The sequence below is a fragment of the Coloeus monedula genome (genome assembly GCF_965178545.1).
Source record: "Coloeus monedula genome assembly, chromosome: 3".
NCBI lineage: Eukaryota > Metazoa > Chordata > Aves > Passeriformes > Corvidae > Coloeus > Coloeus monedula.
Window position 1 is genome coordinate 112,695,695 of NC_138783.1, and position 24,199 is coordinate 112,719,893.

Sequence of the window (24,199 nt, forward strand, 5' to 3'; positions counted from 1 at the left end):
CAAAACCACCTTCCAATGTACCGTAACAAACTGGAAAACAATTCACAGGTGCAAGATAAAGTCTTGGTTTACAAAAACCTCAAACTGTTTTCAGCTAGCTTGCGTAAGAAAGGAAAACTTCACAGGATGCTGCAGAAATCTGGAAAATTCCTCTGCTTCCAGCTTTTTAGTACCCACAGTTCAGGCCTAAGAACAAAGAAAAGATGCCACTCTGAAATAATTAAGGTACATTCAGTGCTAAGTGCCTTTTTATCCAGATTCTGTGCAAGACCAGTCTCTGCTCTACCTCTAAGCAGAGCCCTTTGCAGCTGATGGCCACACACCAGCACTGTACTGCACACAGAGTTGTATGGCACAGCCAAAACATATCTAAACACAGTTTGCCCACATAAGCCAGAAGTTCTTCATTCAATCCATAAACTCTAACACAGTCTGCATTTATTGCTACCAAGTCCAGCAAAAAGCTTTAGAAAGCTAAAACCTTCAAGTAGTTCAGTTTAAATCACTAGAGTTTCTCCTTTTTAAAAGGTTAATTACCCAGAGTGGAGTTCTTTGTTTCATTTTTTGTACATTTGTTCATTTCTGGAGGGTTCTTTTTGCTGCAGGTATGTGTGCACGTATGTGTGTGTTCATGGTTTCTCTCCAGCCTTTGGCCATGGCAATACAGGTAATGTAGTATCTCAGAAAGTGCTAAAAGCACTATTACTAATGTTATGCTTAGATTGGCACAACATTTTTATGCCAAACGTTTACATCTTTTGGCCAGAATTCACTTAGGCTGATCAGGTTAACTAAAGGTTATAGACATTGCAGTCCTTTAAATGAGTTTTTAGTACTCATGTACTAAAATGTAATGACATTAAATCAAGTAAGTGCCCTTGGAGGCAACGGAACATTATCAAGAAAAGGATGTTAGCTGATCCTGAAAAATTAAATGATTTCTCTTGCTGATCATTCTAACATTTGAAGGTTTTGTTTTTTTTTTTTTTTTGTCTGGAATGTCTTTTCTTCTGTGACTTAGCCTTTACCTAAATGTAATGACAGGCAAATTTACTTTTTGATAATAAGAATCTCAGTTTTACAGGAAAAACTCTGGTCTTTAAAAGATACAAAGGAAATCTATTCGTAACATATTCAGCTGGTCTAGACAAACTGTCTGTAACTCCTACTCGAGGAGGGGTTAAATAATCCATCACACTGCTTCTGCTACTGAACTTAACAGTCAGGAACAGCCCAAAGGCACTCAGAAGAGGGAACTGACTGCCTAAGATGCTCCTCATACAGACAAAATGTATTTGTTTGCTTTGATCGAAGTTCCTTTGGTCTTGAACTGCTGGGCTCTGCACAGCCAATACAAAACCAGTTGCACACTAATGCTAGAAAGGAAATCATCTTCTTTACCCAAGTCTAGACAACCCAAGCAAAACCAGCATCTAAAAGCGACTTTAATTCTGCAGTGCCACGTAGCTCAGTGACTGACAGTGTTTCCGCTGGCACACAGCTCAGGTTACTCTGCAGTTTTTCTCAGGTAAAATAGTACAAGCTGCAGTAAATGCTGCTGTAAGGGACAGCTGAATTCTGGAAGTCCCTGCACAGCACATGGAACTCAGCACAAACAGCACCTACAGTGCACCCTGAGTAATAGACAACTACCTGGCAATTCTAAGAGTGATGCCAATTCTGTTCTACTTGGAAATCCTGTAGTGGAGTAATGTCTGAATGCTGAAGAAAACTACCTTAGCAAAACTTATTTTCTGGTTCAGTGACAGAACAATGTCAGGAACCAGAAAATTCTTCTCAAGCAGTAATAATCCAGGATATGAAAAAATTTAATTTGGGTTTGTTCCACTTCTGCACATGCTTCTCTTCGCAACTGCTACCAAAAGTCATAGAATTTTTTTTTTTGTTTTCTTTGTTAACTGGCATGTTATAATGCAAGTTTTGTAAAACCAGTGTGCATATCTTAGTTCAGTCATCAAAAAAAACTCACTACAGAATGTATTTTACCAGCACTTTCAGGATTCCATACCAACAAACCAACAAAGTTTTAACTAGTCTCTTTGCTACTTACCAAATATCCATAAAACACTCCTGCATACCAAGTTTATAGTGCTTTTAAGAAGCACATTTTCCCTTTTCTGCTTGTGCATTTGCAATACTCCTCCAAGCCTCTGAAACCAATGCTCTTAAAATACACCCCCCTCCTTTCATTCCACAGAAATCAGATGTTAATGATGTAAGCAGTGCAACAGAGCTCAAATCTGTTTCTAGCAACATTCATGTCACAGCTCTAGGAATAAGGTTTTAACTTGCCTGACCTGTCTCTGATTTTACAACAGGCTGAAAATACCACAAATCTTTACAAACTGTCCCTCATGCTTTTCTTTGTAAAATAAATTAAGCTGACAGAGGTAACATCCCCATAAAGAACCAATCCAGTGACAACTTTGCCTATGAATTGAGTCCTAGCACAATTACAGGTCATCAGAGAAATATCTTCTTTCATAATATTCACACACTTCTCATGTTATTTAAAGGACAATTTTTCTTCACCAATACAGACAGTTTTCTTTTTTAATCTTATCCAGGCATTAAGCAAATAATATTTCACTTCCCTTCTTTATTATCTGGTGATAAGCAAAAAATACCTAAAATGCATACTTAGCAAAAGTTGAGTTAGAAACATTTTGATTATCTAAAAAACTGTGACCTTGGAAATTGTATCAAAGTAGGAGATTGGACTTGGAAACAGTACACCTGCATGGCCTTTTAATTAACTTCTGATAAAGTTTCCCACTGCCTCTGAACTTTCATGTGATGCCAACAGCAAGAATCACATTGTAATACACAAGAATTTCCTTCTCTGTCACAGGGTATTTTGAGGGACTGACATGGACCTATAAAGCCTTGTAGTAACCAGCCGTAAATAATGGATTGCTCCTCCTGCTAGACAGAGCTAAGATTGTTTAAGTACTTGCATATAAAACCCTCTCAAATTAAATGAGCCTTTCTCAGGTGCTAAAAGGTTTGACTCAAATTTGTTCAAATTTCTTTCATTAGTGTCCAAATCCAAAATGATTCGCTAGAGTAAGAACAAACCTTTATAAATTATGCCCATTTTTCTTGCTCTAAAGTGAAAGAGCAACAATAAGCTTGCAAAAATATGAAATTATTAAAGCATATATCCACTGGCATACTTTAGAAGCCCACATTAGAAGAATAACTGTTAATCTGCATCCTCTAAACAGCTTTACAAGAGCACTGTAAGAAACTGTTAGCAGGGTTCTTTTGTTAAAAGTAACCCACATTTCCTTTCTTCACAAGTTAAATCTCTGTCTAGGATAAAGAATATCTGGCATGATGGGATACATGGAAACGTAAAGCTGAGTTAAGAGGGCCCTGACCCATTCCACATACTTTTTAGAGCACCTTTCCTGTCTGCGTAACAAAAATTAAGACTATCTCTTAATATGACAGCAGGACTCTCAGGCTGAACGCAGCCTTGTCCAGATTCTGAAAATAACCTGAAGCACAGGGAGTGGCACAAGGTGCTCTCCCCACCCTTCCTTGAAGGAAGAAGCAAACACTAGTTCTGAGCCCGACCTCCCGCCCCTCACAAACCTCTTTTGGTGAAGCAACCTGTTCAGTGTGTCTCACTCTGCACAACCAGTTCTCACTTTTCCAGAATGCTGCAGCAGGAAGACAAGAAACCAAGGCAGGGAGGGGTAGAACACTGCACTCTAGAAAGGAAATGAATTATGCACCTGTGACTTTGACATAAAACCTCAAATTTGCAAATCCATGAGCTGTTTATGCAGGTTGTATACGCATCTGCAACAGAATTAAAAGTCAGCTCAGGTTCTAGCAGAATTTATGAGCTTAAATGCAGTATATGCATAGCAGCTCTGCTGCTTTAGGGCATGATGATACAGAAGAGTCTCTGCCAGTCAATACCTGGATTAATAAACCATGATGGACTTGAGTTAGCTCCATGTAAGATCACTTCAAAGTCACAGGGACCCTGATTCTTGAGGATTTATTAGCCCAGCTAAACACAAGCTGTGGAAATGTAAATGAACAACCCCTGAAATGAAGTGTCAGGAAAATGGGGCTGATACTCTCCAAAGGGTCAGCTCTGGACTGGTGCTGAGGTAGAGCTCACAAACCTGGACAGATAATAAAAGCACGTTGTACATGTTTTGCACATCCAAATGCTTTCTAACTATAGCTGTATTACTGCACCTGTTTTTTCTTATTAGCTACAGTACCTCAGTCTCCACTTAGCACAGACAAGTAAGACTTGGCTGCTTAAATCATCCTGTTGCATAAATCTTCCTTCATGAACAACTAATTAAGGAAATAAAATGGCCTCAGAGCACAGAGAAATTAATACAATTTCTATATATATTTATATATACTACATATTACAGTCAGTTTGGATAGCCTATTCATAATTCCCAGGTAAGAAGGATTTAAAAACAGACTAAATTGCATCATAACATTCTTAAGCTGAAAAAAGAATAAAGCTCAACACATTTTTTACAACATTGAACCTTTAGCATTGAACCTGAGCTTAAAGCTTTGAACTTTTCAGCATTCTTGAAAATTTATTAAATTAAATTGTCTTTTCTCTTTTGTTTCCCAAATGCCACAGAAAATCATGAAACTGAAATCCACTTAAAAGCCTTTTGTTACCACAAGCAATATTATTCAAGTGATACTTGTGCCAACTTAAGAACAATCGTAGACACAAAAGCACTGCGTGCTGCCAGCAAAGAATACTGGAATCAAAGAATGATGAAAGCAGACAACACATCTGTCATAACCCATTTTTAATAGTTTTTGCAAAATCACATGTACCGAAAGTATAAGTTATACACCAAATTAAACTTTGAGGACAGTTACAACATACGTTAATGAAAACTGTATGGAAGCATAAATGTAAATACTGCACAAATGTAGCAACCATATCTTCTACAGACTATTTTCTTAGTTTTGTTGTTTTATAACCACAAATTTATCTTTAAAATACTGATAAGATTCACATGACAAAAATTACATAAAACAAGTAGCCTGCTGGTAGTCATGAAATCTGATTCATAATCTCCAGTTTGGAAAAGGATTTTGAGACACAAATCTATTATCTATACAAAGTATAATTAATAAGCACAAAAAACTCCCAACCTTGTAAGAAAATTTTACAAAAGCTTCAATTTTTTTATTTTAAAAGTTAAAGAATTTTCTTCTTTTTCTAGTATACAGATATCCTTCACTACTACAACACATGCTCACTGTACTCACCTGATACTGCAAGTTACAAAACCTTCAGCAATAACTGATCTTTGAGTTGAAGTTTGATTGCTCTTTGAATGGGTAAAATCTGTTGGAGAATGAACTTGGGACACTGAAATAATGCATCATGATAGCATCAGATGGAAGGGTAAAAACCGTTCACTTTCTATCATCTTTCAAGATCTAAGGAGCCATGAAGTCGCAACAGGATCCACCAGAGCCCTGCCCAGACAGGAGGCTAAGGCAAGGCCTAGAACAGAGCTGGCCTGTTTAAACAAGCTTTCCTGAGTCCTGATCCCTGAAACACACACAGTACTTTTTGGAAACATCAGGTGGAGAGAATGAACCCACCAAAGCCAACCACCAGCCCTCAGAACATTTTTCTGGGTTAGCCTTTGTGCAAAAGCCTCCAGACCAGATGAAAATGACAATTTACACCTCAGTAATTTAGGAACACAAACAAAACTGCTCCTCTGTCCTTCCCAGAGCACTTCAGAGAACCAACAGCTACCAAAATCTCCACTTACACAAACAAGTAACAACATATATCACATTGCAAAGAAAATTAAATGTTACAACATTGTAGTCCTTAAAATCTCTAAATCCTGTTAGGAATCGGGCCCTTCTTCAGTCAACTTTTCCCATACGCAAATGTCAAAGTGAACACCAATTAACTTACTACTAACACAGCAAGACTGTCTGCTGCCAGACAGGCTCCATCCAACTATGAAAGAAACAAGATTCCTTAAGCTCTCACAGTTTCAGACAACTGCAGTGGAAAGTTCAATCTGTAGGGATACAAAGCCAGATCCTAGTTCACTTGGCGAGGTAAGGAACTCCTACTTCCCCTCAGTAATTACAAGAAGGACAAAACAAAACTTACGCACAAGTGCCATCCAGCACCTACAAAACATAAGTGGGGCAAGGGTGGGGTGATGCAAAACTCAGAAATTTTGTGCCAACTGATACACGAGGGCAGAATCTTCTAAGAGGTATGGAGCAAATCCTGAAATTGGCCTTATCTCAGCAAAGCCAGTGCCCCCATATTACCAGTTCCTACTTGTTACAAGTAACCTCAGACCCAGACCAATTGTAATTAATTTCTGTTGTGGGCCAGTGGACAAACCAGGACAATCACAAATACAGATTCAAACCGAGGCAACAAAGAATTCAGAGGTACTGAAGGTCCAAGGCTTGTTATTCAGAAGAGTAATCACAAATACAGAAAAACAAAGAACTGCAGAATCCTCTTCACCTGACACAACATTCTTCAGAGGACCTACTTCTCTCTTGGGCAAATCCAGCAATCAGTTTGCAAGAGGCAAAGATGATAGTGAAGTACAGTGCTGAGAGCAAGGAGAAATCCAGTTACTGCAATGCCACATGAGGATACAGATTTGATTCAGGATATGAACCTGCCTTCCTATCAGCAAACAAACTGTCATCACAGCATGAACAGCTCTAAAGCTCTGTTCTACGACACAACATTTCTAAATACTAACTAAGAAGAGACACAGTTTTATAAAGAGACTTTCTCTCCCCATCAGGATTTATAACACTGAAGAAACTAATTTTTCTTACAGTAGTTATTACTACATGGAAGACAGAAAAAGGCTTCAAAATGTAAATTATTTTTATATTAAAAAAACCCAAACTCCAGAATAGATATTAAAAGATTATTTTCCTCCAAAGATCTTGGCACATGCAAAGCGCCCTCAGTCCTCAGACCAGCATTTGCAACGCAGATTAACATGCCCTGAAGCTGTGAATAGCTTTTACTGTTACTGTACAGACCATAATTCCTCAGTAGTTACTAAACACAACAGAACCAAGGTAGAAGATTGTCTTGTGTTATAAACCACAAAGGGATAAGCAATGAACAAAAGAGTGCCCTTCATCAGCAAATGACCAAGTCTTCACATAGGAATGAAAGAGCCAACATGTGGCCAGTGGGATGAAGACCAGGGAGGGGGAGGCAAGGATTTTTGCCTAAGCTTGTATGTGTTTGTTTCAATACCAGAATCAGTTATTAAAAGTCTGTTAACTGACAATGAATTAAATTGATTGGAATTATCCCCAAATTAGTAAACTCTTCATTTGAGTATGTGATGGGGAAAGAGGGGATGATGACATGAAAGGAGCTGAATGAGTACCTTCAGTAGCCCAGAGTAAGAGGAGTTAATCATACAGACAGAGCACACCAACAGAACAGGACATGACCAAAAACCAGGAAATCAGTGGCAAAAAGCCTAGTAGTCCAGACCATTTCTAGAATGAAATGCATATTTTCAAATCTTTAATTGGTATTTATTTGCTGACCAGTCCTACCAACTAGACAGGAACACAAATTAGCTGCTAATGCAGATTTGATAAGATTTGAGGATTTCTCCTCTCACTCTGTTGTGTTACCTTGTGCATGCACTTTCTCCAGTGAGGGTGCTTGTAATTTAGGGCAAAAAAATGCCCAGAACAATGCCTATGAGCTATTTAGGCAAGAACTGAGGTAGCAACCATGGCTATTTACAATATGTGCTCCTATAGTTCCCACTACAATCCCAGATTACATTTGTGTCTTAAACAGAGTCACTTAGAAGAAGTGAAAATCTCTTCTGTTTTCTGAGCACCTTCACATCAGTTTGTCTCACATTCTAGAAAAACACAGAGCATACAGGATTATCTTCCTCTAAAGGGAGTATCAAAATTCTCAACTGAATAAATTCAAACTTGTGCTTTCCCCTCAACAAGGTAATTCCTCTTCAACCCTAACAGGTTTTGAAATAAGGTGCATTTAAAAAAGGAGGCAAGCCAATCGAAAGACAGTAAAGACTAGGACACTTAGGGTGCAAGTCCTCTATTCACTTTTCCCCCCAACTTGAATTAAAATAAATCAGCCCCAAGGTAAAAAAAGTACCAAAATAAATGCAAACGAAGCAACAGAACAGCAGAGTAAGGGAGCTGCAATGAAGAAACAGGGCTTTCCCTTCCCCTTCAGCAGCAAGGAGCTGTTCAATTCTCCTGAGAGGGAAAGGGGAGGAGATGCAAAGCAGTGATACTCAAGCACACACTGCACAGATGTAAGTGGCATCCAATGGTCCTAGATGTTAGCATCCTACATTTCCAGGGAATCCTAGTTCCTTTACTGGTTTTCCCCTCAATCAGATAAGCTTCTAAGAGGTGGAGATGGTGGGTGCCCTATCACTCTGCAGCACAAGATTGGTTCTTGTAGAACTACAACATCAGAGATTAAAAGCTTCTTTGCCAACATGCCACCCCACTTATCCAACCCTGCGCTGGAAACACAGGTTCCAGTGTGGTACAGCTTTTCAAAGAGAACGATGAGGACAGAAGAGGATACAGCAATGATAACCTGTACAGACCTGAAAACAGTGATGTGTAACACATACATGTTGTAATGAACATTTCTGTGGTGGCAACTTGGATTCAATTCCTAATTTGATTTGGCAAAGGAAAAAATATCTACTTTGCTCAGGCAAAGTAGTATTTCAGAAGTCATTTTCACTACTTGTAATGCTATAAACGAAGGCAATATTTTCAGTAAGACCCGCAACTGTAAATTGTATCACAGGCAATGTTAAAAGTGACAGACATTAAGAAAACTACAGTAACTGGTTCTGTCACAGTAGATAGAACTGAATTTTTAAAATTGAACTTTATTTAATTAGTCTTCTAAAGGAAATCAAGAAAGCTTGGGGTTTATATTGCTGACTCTACAAGAAGCTTTCAGTGGAACTTAGAATATATCTGTAAAATCTTATTTTTAGTTATGTGAAGTATTAAAATTAAGTTCTCATTTAACTGCCTTAACAAATACTAAGACACTCTGAAACAACAAAACATTACTTTTCAGCACCAGCCTCTTTTGCAATTGGGCTTTTTCTTCTACAGCAACTTCAAAAAACAGAAAAAAAATTGACCACTGAATATTTTAGGCAAAATAAATACAAAGAACAAACCCCCTCCCCCAACCAAGAAATACACCATAAATCTATACAAAGTGATCTTAAAAAACAATCTCCCATGAAAATCTGTGTCATAGATTTTAAGTAAACCTACCACGGATCACCGGGATTTTGCTTACATTGCCAATTTACTCACTGTCACTGTGTATATTTGTTGGTTGGATTCCTATCAGGAAATCAAATACATACAATATATACAGTGTGAGTAGACTGCTCCTGGTAAGTATCATCATTAAAATAAATGACTTGTAGCTGGAAGATGCCATGGCAGAAAGTGCTCAGGCTGCAGTACCACACAGAGCTGGTTAACACAGGTCTTTCTCCTAAAGTAACCAGTTATACATGTAGTAGTTTTAAAACAGAACTAGAAGAAATTCCAATGCAGTATTAAAGATAAAATTTAATTCATATAAATATGTTCATTAAGAGTTTTTATTAAGTGGATTTTACCTAAAATGTAACCGTATAGACAATTTATTGCTTGTACCTAACTCACTCCATCAAAACAAGTAATATACTGGAAGAAAACTGATGGTAGAGATGGTAGAACTCGAACAGCAGGTCAAATGTAGAATGTCTGGAAGAAACAAGTTCAGAGGTCTCCTCAGGACTTTCAGGTCTTAGACTTATGTAAATTTACATGCTTCTCTTGACTGAGCAGCTAAAAAGCTCCAGTGTTCTACCGTGTGTGTTAGCCAAGATATATTTTACAAGATAGCTTCCAAACACAAGTATTTCCATCTGCCTTTGTATCACGTAGACCTAACTGTTTCTTTTAATATTTGTCTTCTCGAAATGTTTTCTTTACTCAAAAAAGATTAAAAATCTATTTCCTTTTCTCTCCCTTCTGAAGCAACTCTTACCCTGGGAAACAGCCATTGCTTGGCACTGTGTACAACTGGACTGAACACTCTCCCACATAATGACATCCTATGGAGATCTCTCAACTTCTACATATTTTATGTATTACTCATAACTATTTGCTAATGCAGATGTCAGAATGAAAATTTCCATGGAGATCAGCGTGCAGTTTTTACAACTGCAGCACAGATTGTGGCAGTTTGTCACTGGTCTTCAGCTTCATCATTTTTTCCATGCTTAATTTTTCAGCTGGAAGACCAGTCAGACGATAGGATTTATGCTATGTGTTCACTTTATTATGAATATACAGACATATATACACTGCAGATCAAAAATATGCCTCTCATTTTAAACTCTAAAGTTCTCACTCCCAACCTGTTATTTAGGAGGTCCTTTAAGATTTGCTAACACATCTTTACTTTTGCAAATTTCCACTGCCTATAGCTCAAAACCACGTTCATCTCCAATCCCTCAAATACCAGTACATGCAGAAAAGCTCCAAGAGGAATGTTTGTAGCTGACTTGTGGAAAAATTGCCTGAGATTCTGATGTACCTACCAAACTAGCAGAAAACTCTGGACACTACAAAAGAACAGGAATGTGTGGATCAGAAACCACGAATCTTGCTTTCAGAAAAGAAATATTTTAGGCAAGATTTGCAAAGGATGCAAGCTGGCCCAACCAAAACCCACACGACCCAAAGACAGGGATTTTACCCATGTCCTACAGCTATGGCAGGATAGAGGTTTGTCATTCTAACATGAAAGGCAGCCTAGAACAGTCCAACAAGGGTCATTATTTACCATATCACAGTGACATATATTTTTAGATTCACATAACAACAAACCCCAGCATTTAAGAGGCAAAAAAGGTTCTCTTTGGATCAATGAATTACCAGAAACTGCAGCTCAGCTGCAATTAATTTTGAATTTTGTTGATTGCACAAACCAGAACAGAATACATGCTAGCATCCAAACAGAAAATATTTGAAAATACAGCTGATGCTCATTATCTTCCCTGTGTTTGTAACCAGTCTGGATTCCAGCAAGCACAGCTAGAGCGTATTGCTGGACTATTGGCAAGAATCAGGATTCGTTAGACAAGTATAGAGCGTGTACAGAGACAGAAATGTTTTGGAAAGCATTTTAATTTTTCTGAACAGGAACTGGACATACCTCATGAATTCTGCAGAAATTAAAGACAACAATGGTTAAGAATGAAGACTTGAGAGCATTTATAAAAAATGTTTTTAAAAGCATATTTCCAGATTTTTAAAAATAAATTTAATTATGATATTGCTTTGCAAAGTGGGTGAAGAAACATACCTTTGTCATTTGGCTTATTGTACTGGTAAAAGATCCAAGCATTGCTTACTACTCAAGAATAGCTGGAACAGGAATATCTTCCCTACCTTTCCAACCTGAATTTCTTTTTCAAACAAATTTGCTTTACGCAAATTCTTTCTCAAACATTTTGCTTTGCTAAGCAAGAAGGATGCTATAATTAAACTAGGGTTTTAGAAAAGAAAAACATTAGGTTATGTGATAAAACCTCAGCTGCACACCCACAAATGAGCACAGAGAAACAATGGCACGTGGGGCAGGGGGGAGCCCACATACTACCCTGCTCAGCTGCTGCCAGGTCCTCACAGGAGAGCCATCAATCCATCCGAAAGTTTTGAAGCTGCCTTGTGGAATCACAGAATGGCTGAAGGGAGCTGTGGAAGTCATCTGGTCCAACCCCTCTGCTCAAGCAGGGCCACGAAGTCCCCACTGTCCAGGACTGTGTCCAGGCAGCTTTTGAGTATCTCCAACAATCCACAGCTTCCCTGGACAACCTGTGCCAGTGCTCTGTCACTCTCACAGTTAAGAAAGTGTTTGCTGGGGCTCAGGTGGAGCCTCCTGTATTTCAGTTTGTGCCACTGCCTCTGATCCTATCACTGGGCACCACTGACAAGAGCCTGGCTCTGTCCTCTTTGTACCCTCCCTTCATGAATTTGTACACATCAACAAATCCCTCCTGTACCTTTCCTTCTCCAGGCTAAGCAGCCCTCCCAGCTTTTCCTCACAGAAGAGATGTTCAATCCCTTCATCATCTTAGTGCCAGGCCTTTGCTGGGCTCTCTCTGGTACCTCCATGTCTGCCCTGTACTGAGGATCCCAGAACTGGACCCAGCAGTCCAAGTGTGGCCTCAGGAGTGCTGAGGAGAGGTGCAGGACCACCTCCCTCCACCTGCTGCCAATACTTTGTCTAAGGCAGCCCAGGATGCCATTGGCTCTTTTTTACCACAAGGGCTCACGGCTGGCTCGTGTTCACCTTGGTGCCCACCAGGACCAGCACAGGAGTGTCATTTGCTCTCCCATGCTTAGGCATCTCTCCCAACCACCTTGTTCATCCAAAGATTATACTGAATGTCCTCTCAATGATATCTCTCAGCTCCAACAGCACTTCTGGGTGCACATCTGTGTAAATGCACTTTAACAATTCATTATCCTCAGGTGCTTTTGACTGACACAACACAGAAGGTTCTCAGACATCTCTTTTACTGCATACTTCATGCATTTACTACCAAATGCAAATACATAAGTCATCGTCCTCTTAAACTGTCCTATGCATCCAACTAAATATTCAGTAAAGGGACAGACAAGGCTGAAAGAGTATGAAATTTAAAAGTATTTTTGAATAATAGTGAAGTGTGCTTGTGATATTTTATTTCTGGGTAGAGAGAGGATTAGGCTCTTTAGAATCCTGCTCAACTACAATCTTTCTCACTGTGGTTTGGGAGATATGATTTGCAAAGCTGAATCAGGTTCAGAGTGATTTTCTGAGGATGCACCTGTAGCCGACTGGGATGAGCATTTCAGTGACAGGCTTATCACTGGCAAAACCCCCACAAAAAAAGCCTAGGACAGTTATCTCCAAGACTTTTGTAAGCTATTCAGTACACCCACAGGCATCATTCTGCTTGGAATGAGCAGTATTAACTGCAGCACACCTTTTCACATCTGTGATTTATGCTGGATCACAAGCACTATCTGAAAACATTTCTTCCAAATTAAAAAATTCTACTAAGAATTTGAAGTATTTTAAAGTTTAATTTTCAGTGAAACTTGCATTCTAAATGGTTGTGAGCTCCAGGGAACACGTGGGATTCAAACAACAGATTTCAAGGACCAACCAGTTTTTGTCCAGATGAAGAAGTGATGTATAAATACAAGTCTTCACTGAAGTTTTCCTGAATTAGCAAATATCCTGTAGCACTTGAAATGACCAAAATGCGCATAAACTATGTTTATTGCCTTGAAAAATGGTTCAATATTATGTATTACCCAAATAATTTCACTAGTTATTTCAGTAAAGATTTTAATCAAATGGTCCCTAAGCCCTATATTATATGCACAAACAGGAATTAACTTTTAAGTGACAAACCTTATTTCACTGAGCTAAATGACATGAAGTTGAAAAAAACTTTTCATAATAATATTTTTTGGCATTAGTCTTATTTTCTTGTTCACAAATGTGAATATATTTTCTTATTTCACATATACAGAAGTGTGATATAGAATCACAGGCTAGTTTGGGTTGGAAAGGGCCTTAAAGACCACATAGTGCCAAACCTCCTGCCATGGGAAGGGACACCTCCCACTAGACCAGGTTGCTCAAAGCCCCATCCAACCTGGCCTTAAACACTTCCAGAGATGTGGCATCCAAAATTTTCCTGGGTGACCTGTTCTAGTGCCTCTCATATAAAGTGAGAAAAAAGATTACAGAGATGTTACTACAGGAGCACTTTCCAATCAATTATGATTACTTAAAAAAACCCAAACTGGGCCAACTGCATACTCAGTTATATAACAAAAATAACAGTTACATTATCTATTATCTGCTGCATAAATTCTGTTTAGTGCTAATTACATAATCATTTCCATTATTATATGTGTTCTAAGAATTCCAAGATACAGCAATTTTTTAATTAGCACTCTTAATATGTTATTCTTAGAATGAATAATTATTAAAATGGCAGTTAAATACACTTGATGTAATTGCATTTTGAAACCTGTAAAGTGTACCATTTTTATTTATAAAGCTGGGAAATGTTGCCTGCACTTGCTGCTCAGCTGCACAATACCTTTCTCAAAAGCAGCTTCATGATAATGTTACGTAAAGATCTGGCGACAAATCCACAGTGGTTTCAGCCAGTCATTTTTCACAACGTTGGCACCACAGTGAAACCAAGAGCAGAAGAAGAGGTGCACTCCTGCAGAGCCATTGTGTGTTCAGTGCTGTACTAAACCCAGCAAAATCAGATACATGTTGAAGGCAAAGGACTGAAGTCATACAGCAAACAAAGCTGCCCTTGTTTTGGAGGCTGATTAGAAGGAATAAAGAACCAATTGCTTGAGACACATAAAAACTTAATGATTTTTCTTCTACTTAAGCAACAGTGCATAAAAAAAATTAGGTAAATATCCTTTTATGCTTTAAGGTGGGTGTAATAAATTCCCAAGCTATGCTTTCCCTGCTGAAGACGGAAAAGGAAAAGTGTTTCAAGAACACTGCTGTTAATAAGCTTGCATCAATATTTCCAGAAATTTTATGTTCTTGAAGCAAATACCATATAGTTGATCTCTATAACTCTTTGCTTATGATCTGGATAATGGGTCATATTTCCCTACAGAACATCACAGTTGCTTCCCCGGATGAATCAAATTTGTATGTGTGACTCCAAAAGAGATCAAAACTATGATAATTTGACCAGTGACACTTATAGTATTCCACTCCTGGAAGCCTGTATGTGGGCACATGCCAGGAAGTCCTCAAAAAAAAAAAAAAAGAAAAAAAAGGGGAAAAAAAAAAAAAAACCAAAAACCAAAAAAACCTCCTAATATGTAACTCTGTATTTTATGTGAAATGTTGCCCAAGACTGATTTCTGTATTTCCAACCAGAAAAACATGTGCACCACTTCTGCAGTGAACTGACTTCCAGTAGCAAGGAAAAAATTAGTCCTTAGAAAGAAATCCTTGTTATGTTCCCATGCATTCCTGTGATCCATTGACTCTATCATGTGGTCAACATGCTGCCATGCTTACAGAAGTAACTGCAGGGGGAAAAGCCTGCTTCCATCTCTTATGTTACATTTCTGCACAGAAGTATTTAATTCTAATGACACTTTGTTTATGAAAGTTACAGCAGAGCTATAAAAGTTAGACATTTATGAAATTTGTACACAGAAAGGAGTAGAACTGAATTTATAACCAAACCAGCCAATGGCTTCTCCAGACAAAGGAAAGAAGAAACCTCAAATCTTTCACTAAGTTAAAACAAGTAAACCCCTCAGAAAGGCTTAGGTAACACTTCCTGTACCAAAGCAGGACCAGTTGTATCCCTTTGTGAAAGAAGGAGAACTAAGATAGCAACAATGCACTCCCCAGAAAGGCAGACTCTTGAAATTACAAACATCAAAAGTGACTTCAAGTATCAATCTCCAAGTCCTGCTGAGAGGCACAAACTCTACGACAGGTCTCTTCCATCACGACCCAGATACTCTTAAAAAAAAAAAAAAAATCCTATAAAACATTATTTTTATATTTGATTTTATATTACCACAGGTACATGGTTAATTCAAGTTCTTCCTATCTCTTTACTCCAACTTGCTTTATTGTTTGTACAGCACACACAGAAGCTACAGTGGTATTTAAAGTACCAGCAACATAAACTCCATGACAGTCAGCTACCTTTAAAGAGTTTCTTTTCAAAATTCCACATTTGTGCATTTTCTTATGAACAGAGGTGTCACTAATACCATGTGATTTTTGTGGTCTATAAAAAGATGCCTCAAACTTTTCATTTGTGAGACACACACACACACTGGATGAATCTTCAAGAAAACTCCTGTGTGATAGAGTTGTATTCACAACCCTAGTGTCACTATGTACTTGGATTATGACTTCTTATAGGGTTAAAATGGCAATTCAAAAGCAAAGTCAAGCTGGTACAGAGCTTTGCACCCGCTGAAATATCCTGTTTTCATTAGATCACAAAAAGACTGGTGGGAAATTACCTCTGATGGTCATTATGTCCAACCCCTACTCAAAGTGAGGTTACTGCACACACTGGGTCACAGGATGGCTGTGACTTCATCAAGCAAACTCTTGAAAACCTTGTCCAACCCGAGCCTGAGCCTTCTGAGCAACAATTCCTGGCCATTTCCCTATGTTCCAATAACTTTCACTCAAGGACAGCTCAGCTCTGACATTTTTGTAGTTCTTCAAGCAGTTGTAGACTACATTATAACACCATCAGCCTCCTCTTCACCAAACTAAAACAAACCCAGCTCCTTCAACCTCTCTTTGCCCATCATGTCCTGCAGGGTCCTGATTATCTTGATTGTCCTTTGCAGGGACCTTTCCAGTCCTTTGGCACCCCTCAAGTTGTGAAGCCCCAAACTGGGCACAATAGCTCAGGTGTGGGCCCAATGCCACACAGAAAGAAGTCACTGCCCTTGATCTGTGAAATATGGCACAACACAGAACTGGCAACTACCAGAAATTCCAGATTAGTTGGTATTTCCAAATGAAAGGCAATGAGTCACTTGCTCTTTCTTCAAATCCAGTCTATATATGGTACAGTATCATGAAATATGATGACATACAGATTTGTAGTATTTTTTACTCAAAAGAGATGAGCTCAACACTGACAGTACATTTTTTTCTGAAACCCTTGAAAATGCACAGGGAGGGAAGTGCAGAATCTTACAGATACTTTTGTGAAAAATAACTTATGATTCACCACAGCCTTCCAGTATAAAAAGTTAAAGATACTGTCATGCAACTTCATTCTAAACCAAATAAAGCCTTTTGAAAAAACTGCCCTGATGAAATTATTCTAAAAAATGGAAGTCTAAATTAATTAACTAAATTAAAATAAGAAAACCAACAAGGGCAAACTTTTAAATGAAATAAGCAGAACAAGAGCAAGGTCTTGACTTTAGGAAAATCACTCTATCTGAAAGTAAGTCAGGGGTAAGATCTGTGGGCCTCTTTGTGGGGAAAAAAACCCTCAACACAACAACTAAAACACAACAAAAACCTGCCAATTTTTGTTTCCCACCCCTCTCCCCCATTAAATAATTTTGAAATTCTCCTCCTAAAGTGGATCATCCATAGCAAGACCAGTTTCAATTCAATTATCCTGCCCCTCTCCATGCTAGAAGTAGTCCAAGAACCATACTTAAAACTGCTTTCTTGGCTACAGTTTTGCTCTTTGTCACAGACAAAAGCATTCTGCAGATTGTCTTCACAGCCTGCTTCCAGAAGAACCAGTCTGGGTTCTAAGGAAACCTCAATCTTTCCTTATCATCTTATTTATTCAGCTTCACAGTGGCCTGAATGCACACAAACCTGTATATCAACCACGTACATCAACCTAATAAATAAGGTGTAGACTATTAGAATGTTGGAGAAGAACTGGTAATCACTTTCTTTGTGAGGGCATTTCTACAGAAATGAACTACAAGTAAGAGAATCTAATATATGTTGAATTAAATCTCGAAAGACAACTTCAATGCACTGTAAGCTCAAAACATTGCCCTTTAAATTGCTTTAGAAAACACTCAGCATGTTACAAGAAAGCAATCTGGACTTAAGAAAAGGCAGGTAAGTAATGTGTATTGGCTTTTACTAAGTAGTAACGAACTGATCACCATGTTCTTCCTGAGAAATAGTGCCTACACTTAGAGAGATATTTTGGTGTTAGAGTGGTAGCTAAAAATCAGACATGCAAGCTGTGCAGAGAAAAACAAAAGAAAGAGAAAACACATGGGATGCAAAGAGAGCAGCAGAGGAAATGGACAGTCAAACTAAGATGTGAGCTGTAACAAATTCAGAAATAAGGAATATGCTTCTTACACTTTTCTGCTCCAAAAGTTCTGAGTATGGCAACTAAGAGCTCTACTTTAAAGTAAGTTTATTGACATCGATGTATTTTTTTAGACCTCAACAGGTCTACTACTGCTGGCTCCTGAGAGCATCAAGTACTCTTCCACATGGATTCTTTAAATTGAACAGTACAAAAGAGACTCTTATGTCTAAAAATATTCAACCTTCACATTTTCTTATTTTTGATTTTTTTTCTCTGTGATATGAGTGAACTGTATTAGAATCTATCAACATGTAAAATATCCAGTGTTAATCCAGCAGATCACATGGCCACTTGAACAGTGACAAGGTGTCAATATACTTCATTAATATGGTTGAATTACAACACTACAGAGATTGATGATACACAATATGCAAGACCATGAATACTAATACATAAATCCAACAGAATTTAGCCTAGATTAGATTTGCTAGCTGTCAGGCATTGTTACATAGCATTAATTTTCCCTGCTATTATCAAACCACTGCAGTGATGCAGCGAGACACAAAAATCACTTGAGATGTCTGTCCCTCTACATGCTATGAGTATTGAGCAGCCTTACAGAGAGAACACTATACCTGATAAAAGTTGTCTTGTGAGCTAGTGGCTTCTCCATCATATGCCACAAATACCCACAATAACACCAACCGGTAACACACCAGCCTAGAGAAGCTTTCCAGCTTGTTTTTGTTACTCTGCTAAGGAGACACCACTATTGTAAGACACCAGTATGTATTTTTCTAAATGAATTGGTTAGAAAATAGACCCTTTAAAACCCATTTGGTGCCCAGCTGCTTCACAGATTAAAGAAATCAAAACATTCAATCAAAATTAGTTTTAAATTATCTCTTTTTTAGCACAGTACTGTTATGCCTAAATTTTTTCCCTATACAGTATTTCAACTATATTGCCCCACACATTACTTAGACTGCTGCTACAAACAACACAGAATTTATAGGCTGGAGAGACCCTCTGGAGGCAACCTAGTCCAAACTCTTGCTCTAAGCTGGTCAAAACAGCCCTGGCAGCTCAGGGCCTCGTGCAATCCACTTCTGAGCATCTCTGAGGATGTTCTCCACGAACTCTCTGTGCAATGAGGTGCAGATTTTTCTTTTCTTTGTCTCTAATTGGCATTTTTTCATGTTGCAATTTGTCCACATGGCTTTTTGTCTTTTCACTGTGTGCCCAAATGAAGAGCTTGGCTCCATCTGCTCTGTATCCTTCTATGAAGAAACTGAAGACAGCACCAAATCTCAGCTTATTAAGGCTGGATCAACTTAGTCCATCTCTGCTGGACTCATGCCAGTGCATCATTGCTTTTCTTGTCCTGGAGAAACCAAGACTGCACACAGTGCTCCAAGTGTGGCCTCATAAGGGATGAATAGAGGGAACAATCACTTCCTTTGCCTTGCTGGCTACACCTCTGCAATGCTCTACTGTGCAGTTGGCTGCCTTTGCCACAAGAGTACACTGCTGACAAACAATAATTAAGTTCTTACCCATAAACACATCATCCCATGGGGGTATTTATGTGAAAGTACTCAAGAACAAAGACTTTCTAGATTTAATCTGAAAGTGTGGAGGCATATTGGGCCCTTTAGCTCTAAGCACTCTGGATATAAGTGGAATTAATGGAAGGAATGGTCATCAGCTCCCTCACATGCAGATTTGTCCTGTTCTCCCACTCCTGTGCCTCAAAGACTGGAGGTGGAGAATTGTGCAAAGATAACCTTCAAGAGCAAACTGATCTTGCAGAGGGCAAAACTTCAAGGTAAAGAATATCTCCAAGGGTTAATCTTATCACTTCATTACAGCTCACACTTTAACACAATTTACAAATGCAGCTTCCTCACAGGTATACTTACTTTATACCAGTACCACCATCATGGCTGCCCACCAATGTGCTTAAGCAATGCCATATCGGAAATACACAAATTAGAAAAATAAATCTTTAAAACTCCCCTAGAACCTGGGTAGAGGTGCAAAACAACCCCAAACAAAAAGCAGAGGAAAAACAAAGTAAAGAGTACAGCAAATGGAAAGTTTGTGAAAAATTCACATTCTTACGTAGAGGTAAGAACTTCTTCCATACTCACTTACACATTTATGTGTCTTTGTGTCTTATTACAAAAATTCAAGGCATAACAATTCAAACCTTAAAAAAAACCAACCCCAAAACAACAACAATCCCATCAACAATCCAAAACCAAAACCACAAAACACAAGCACCACTAAACATAGAAAATGTTTGTGATCCTACCTCAATGACCAGCTACCTTGAATTGTAATTACAACAACACAAAAAAAGTGGAATTGGAAAAACCCAAAATTTCTTAATACACTCCCAAGCCTATTCTTTAGACCCAGGCAGAAATTACAAACCATCCACAGTTATCTTTTTTCAGTGAATCTGCTATTACTATTGGCTTTTCTTTTTTTCCTCACCAGTCCCTACTCTTTTGTCTACTACTTTTCCCTTTCAGGAATTCTTCATGGCCCCAAAAGGTTGAATTTTACTGTCATGGAGCCAGGAAAGCAATATACCACCAGAGGTAGAAATGTGTCCTACCATCAGTAGTTCAAATGAGGCTCAGAAAAAACCAGAATACAGACAGAACTTATTTAAAAGACATCAAATCATTTTAATAAATATTCATTAGCACAAAATGCAATGGTTTTGGTATAACTTGCCAAAACCATAATGGAGCTAATCAGAAGCTAAATATTGTGGAAAATGTGGCCTATTTTTTTTGGAGGCTAGAAAAAAGAAACTAGCAATGGCATTATTAAATGAAAATATTTGGTAAAGTCTGAAGCAAGACCTGTGTTTTACCTTGTAAATCAAACTAGTCATTAAGGCTCAAGATACTGTTTGTTATAAATACCAACAAAAAGTCATTGACCCTTTTTTGCTGCTAAAGTTGGGTTCATGAGAACTTAGATGGCATCAGTGGAACCTCCCAAAAACATTACTGTACAAAAGAATATGATCTCGAGAAAAAAAATACAAGACATGGAGTACACAGCAATTCTCACTCTGTTGCCAATGCTCTTCTCCATGTAGGGTAAAAGAAGAACTTTATGCACACACAAGTTGTATATTCAACTTGTAAAACAGACTGTTTTACCCTAAAATAGGAAATGTTAAGAGTTACAGCCTTGTATTTACACTGTAGCAGTTCTGCAGCATTGCCTGTAATCCTGGCTATATGAAAAATATAGTTTTATATAATTTTGCACTTTAATAGCAAGTCTTCACCCATTTATAGCAAATTACTTGCTAAATCTGGACTAGTAAAAACAGAACTCGTGTTCTTACTTTACTTCCTGTGTATGCTTTTTTGACTCAGAACTATTCTCTTTATATGAAATTCAAATTCCTAAAAAAAAGAAAATAGAAATAGAAATGGTTTAGACCTAATTATCTTTCTACTACTTATGATCACCACTGAATATATGGAGAAACTACTAGAGATAAGAAATGCAAGCCCTAAGCTAATTTGGAGATATACGACCTTGCTTTAAAACTTCCAGAAAATATAAAACAGAAAGTATCACAAAGAGAGCAAACATAGGAAAGGCTGACAAATCAAAAAAAACCTGTCTGCAGGGAGTTTGCTTAATTATTAATTCTTACCTTCTGTGCTTAATCCAGGACTTGAAGTGAATTTTGCTACATCGACGATCTTCACAGCGAACTGCTGCCCTGTCTCCCTGTTGATGCATCGCCGCACGACGCTGAACGGACCCCTGCAACACAGACAAACAGCAATGAATAACCATTCTCTTCTTCAGTGAGCTGCAATTCTCTTACTTCCCAACAAGGTTTCCACTCGTGCATTCAAATGTAGTATTTGCACAGAATATAGCTCTCGTCCTTGCTGCCCATTAAATGTAAAATTAATCGTTCCGACTATAGACTGGTGTAAAGAACATCAAGTGAGTTCTGTATTCGCCTATAATAAAGACATATTCTCTTACCCTGACCATTTAGAAAGGCTATGCTCTTAGAAACCTTATGTAATATGTAACTGACATCACTACTATTATATTTTAAGTAGACTTTATTTAGATGCAAAATCCAAATAGGGGGGAAAAAATGGAGGTGAGAAACACATTCCTTCTTTCAGTCCTATGCTGAGAGGAAAATGGACAATGACAAGAGTAACAGAACTGTGAGCTGTTTCAGTTTGTCTGTTTTACACAAACAGGTTTATTTCAAGTTTGACATCACTAGATACAAACAGCCTCCATTACAATACTTTGAAATTCCACAAAAGCTCGTGGTTTTCTCTAATCTATGGCACTTAGAGAATCCTCACAGCAGTTACAGATGAAAAGATTAAAATTAGTTCAGACAGATGTTACCATTGCACTCAAATAAAAAAGAGTAGTTATTTTTTGAAATTGAAGTTACATTTGCCAAAGCACCAGTCAGAACAATGGCAACCTTTTAAAAACCATCAGCACCAATATGTATTTTTGGAAGCATCTTTTAGTAGATCATTTAAGTTCTTGGTGCCTTAACTTATAATATGGAATCTTCCGTCCAATATTAACAACCAATACCATCAGATAAATAGGGTAGGTCAAGCTTTCAAACATGAAAAATTAATATGTTATGAAAACAGAATAGGATTGTTTCTAGAGTTCACTAGCTGTGGCAAATCAATCCTTTTTTACTGCTCCTTATTTAATGACTGACATGTGATTTCTAAAGAAATCCATTCTGAAGTCTTCTCAAAAAGATGTGGGGGAAAATTTGAGGATGGAAAGAGCCTTTGTTCGGAAGTTTGTCTATTGAGTGAACATTCACCTGCTGAGTGAAATAAATGCTTTAACACAGCTTGAAAGACAAATTCTTCCAGTCAAACAATGAACTGGAAGTTAGTTGACACATTTCTGAGCAATGAGATTGCAAAGCAACACAATTCTCAAAATAAAAGGTACCCTGAGGAGGCAGAAATGTCCCTCTGAGGGCCCTTACAAACCTTTATAACTGGCTTTTGGTATTCCTTTACACACCAGATGATTCAAAATGTGTAATTCATCACACTACCAAACCTGTACTCACATAGCTAAAATCCAAGTTTTGTACCCTTTCAACACACAACATGCTTGCAAAGATTTCTTGAAATAGGATTATTTCTGACAGAGAACATGAATACCAAAACTGGTCAATGAATCCCAATCTAAATATTCACAAGTAAGGAAAACATTTATTAGCACAACTAGGGCCATGTGATGTACTCAGAATGAACTACTCAAGAAAATGCATGTTTATTTTCTTTCTTCTTGCCTTGCTCCAAACACACAGTGAAATGCCCCCTACTAATGGCTGTTTTCTCTCCTGAATCCACACCCCACCCATTATTCATTATTTGGTCTTTTAGCAAAAATTACCACAGATATTTTTAAAAAGATGATCAATTAAGCCTCTAATACATAGAAATCCACTTTCATCGTTAAATGGAAAAGGTTCAGCTGACTTCAATTGGCATTGGAAGGATACAGCTACTGACTTAGAATCCTCCCTCCACGTTTCAAAAAGTGATCTTCCATGGAAAAGTCCCTCTTTATATAGATCAGTGTCACCTTCTTATCCCAAATTTCTGTTTACTCCTCTAGCATCCATCAAAGTAAAATTGTAAAAAAAAGTAAGAATACATTTAGATTACGCTAATCTAAAACCATTTCAAAACCTAAACTGCAGCTTTGGAACAACATTGGCAACACCTGCTTTCACTCCTAATTGTCATAAATCACTAGAAACTAAATATATGTCATTCAAATGATCCTTTTTCTTTACACTGTCATTGTTTTTTCCCCCCCACAAAGCCTTTCTGGAGACATTAAATAATGCTTTTAACATATTCTGATATAGAATAGTAGATCACTGGAGTGCAGAGATACCTCAGAAGACCATATTCTTACCCATACGTAGATCCCCGATTTCTGTTAATTCAGACAAACTCTATGAATATAAATATTTCTTGCTGTTGGCTGGGCTACTTTTAGATCTCCTGGTTTTGCCAAGTCTGGGCAGGAGAGCTTGCCCAGCCACCACAGTGTGTGTATGTGCTTTGAAGAGACAAAAAAAGAGGGTTGGAAGAACCATAAATCAAAAAGGAGCCTACAAACTGCAGCTC

General features: G+C 38.0%; 1 protein-coding gene across 2 annotated transcripts in view; it reads right to left on the minus strand.

Annotated features, from left to right (window-relative positions):
* CASK (calcium/calmodulin dependent serine protein kinase) overlaps positions 1 to 24,199 on the minus strand; it is a 187,865-nt gene that overhangs the window by 117,263 nt on the left and 46,403 nt on the right. For both annotated transcript variants that reach the window (XM_082279194.1, XM_082279193.1), the window contains exon 2: positions 21,688 to 21,800. In XM_082279194.1, coding sequence (XP_082135320.1) covers positions 21,688 to 21,800 — 113 coding nt within the window. The remainder of the gene's footprint in view (positions 1 to 21,687; positions 21,801 to 24,199) is intronic.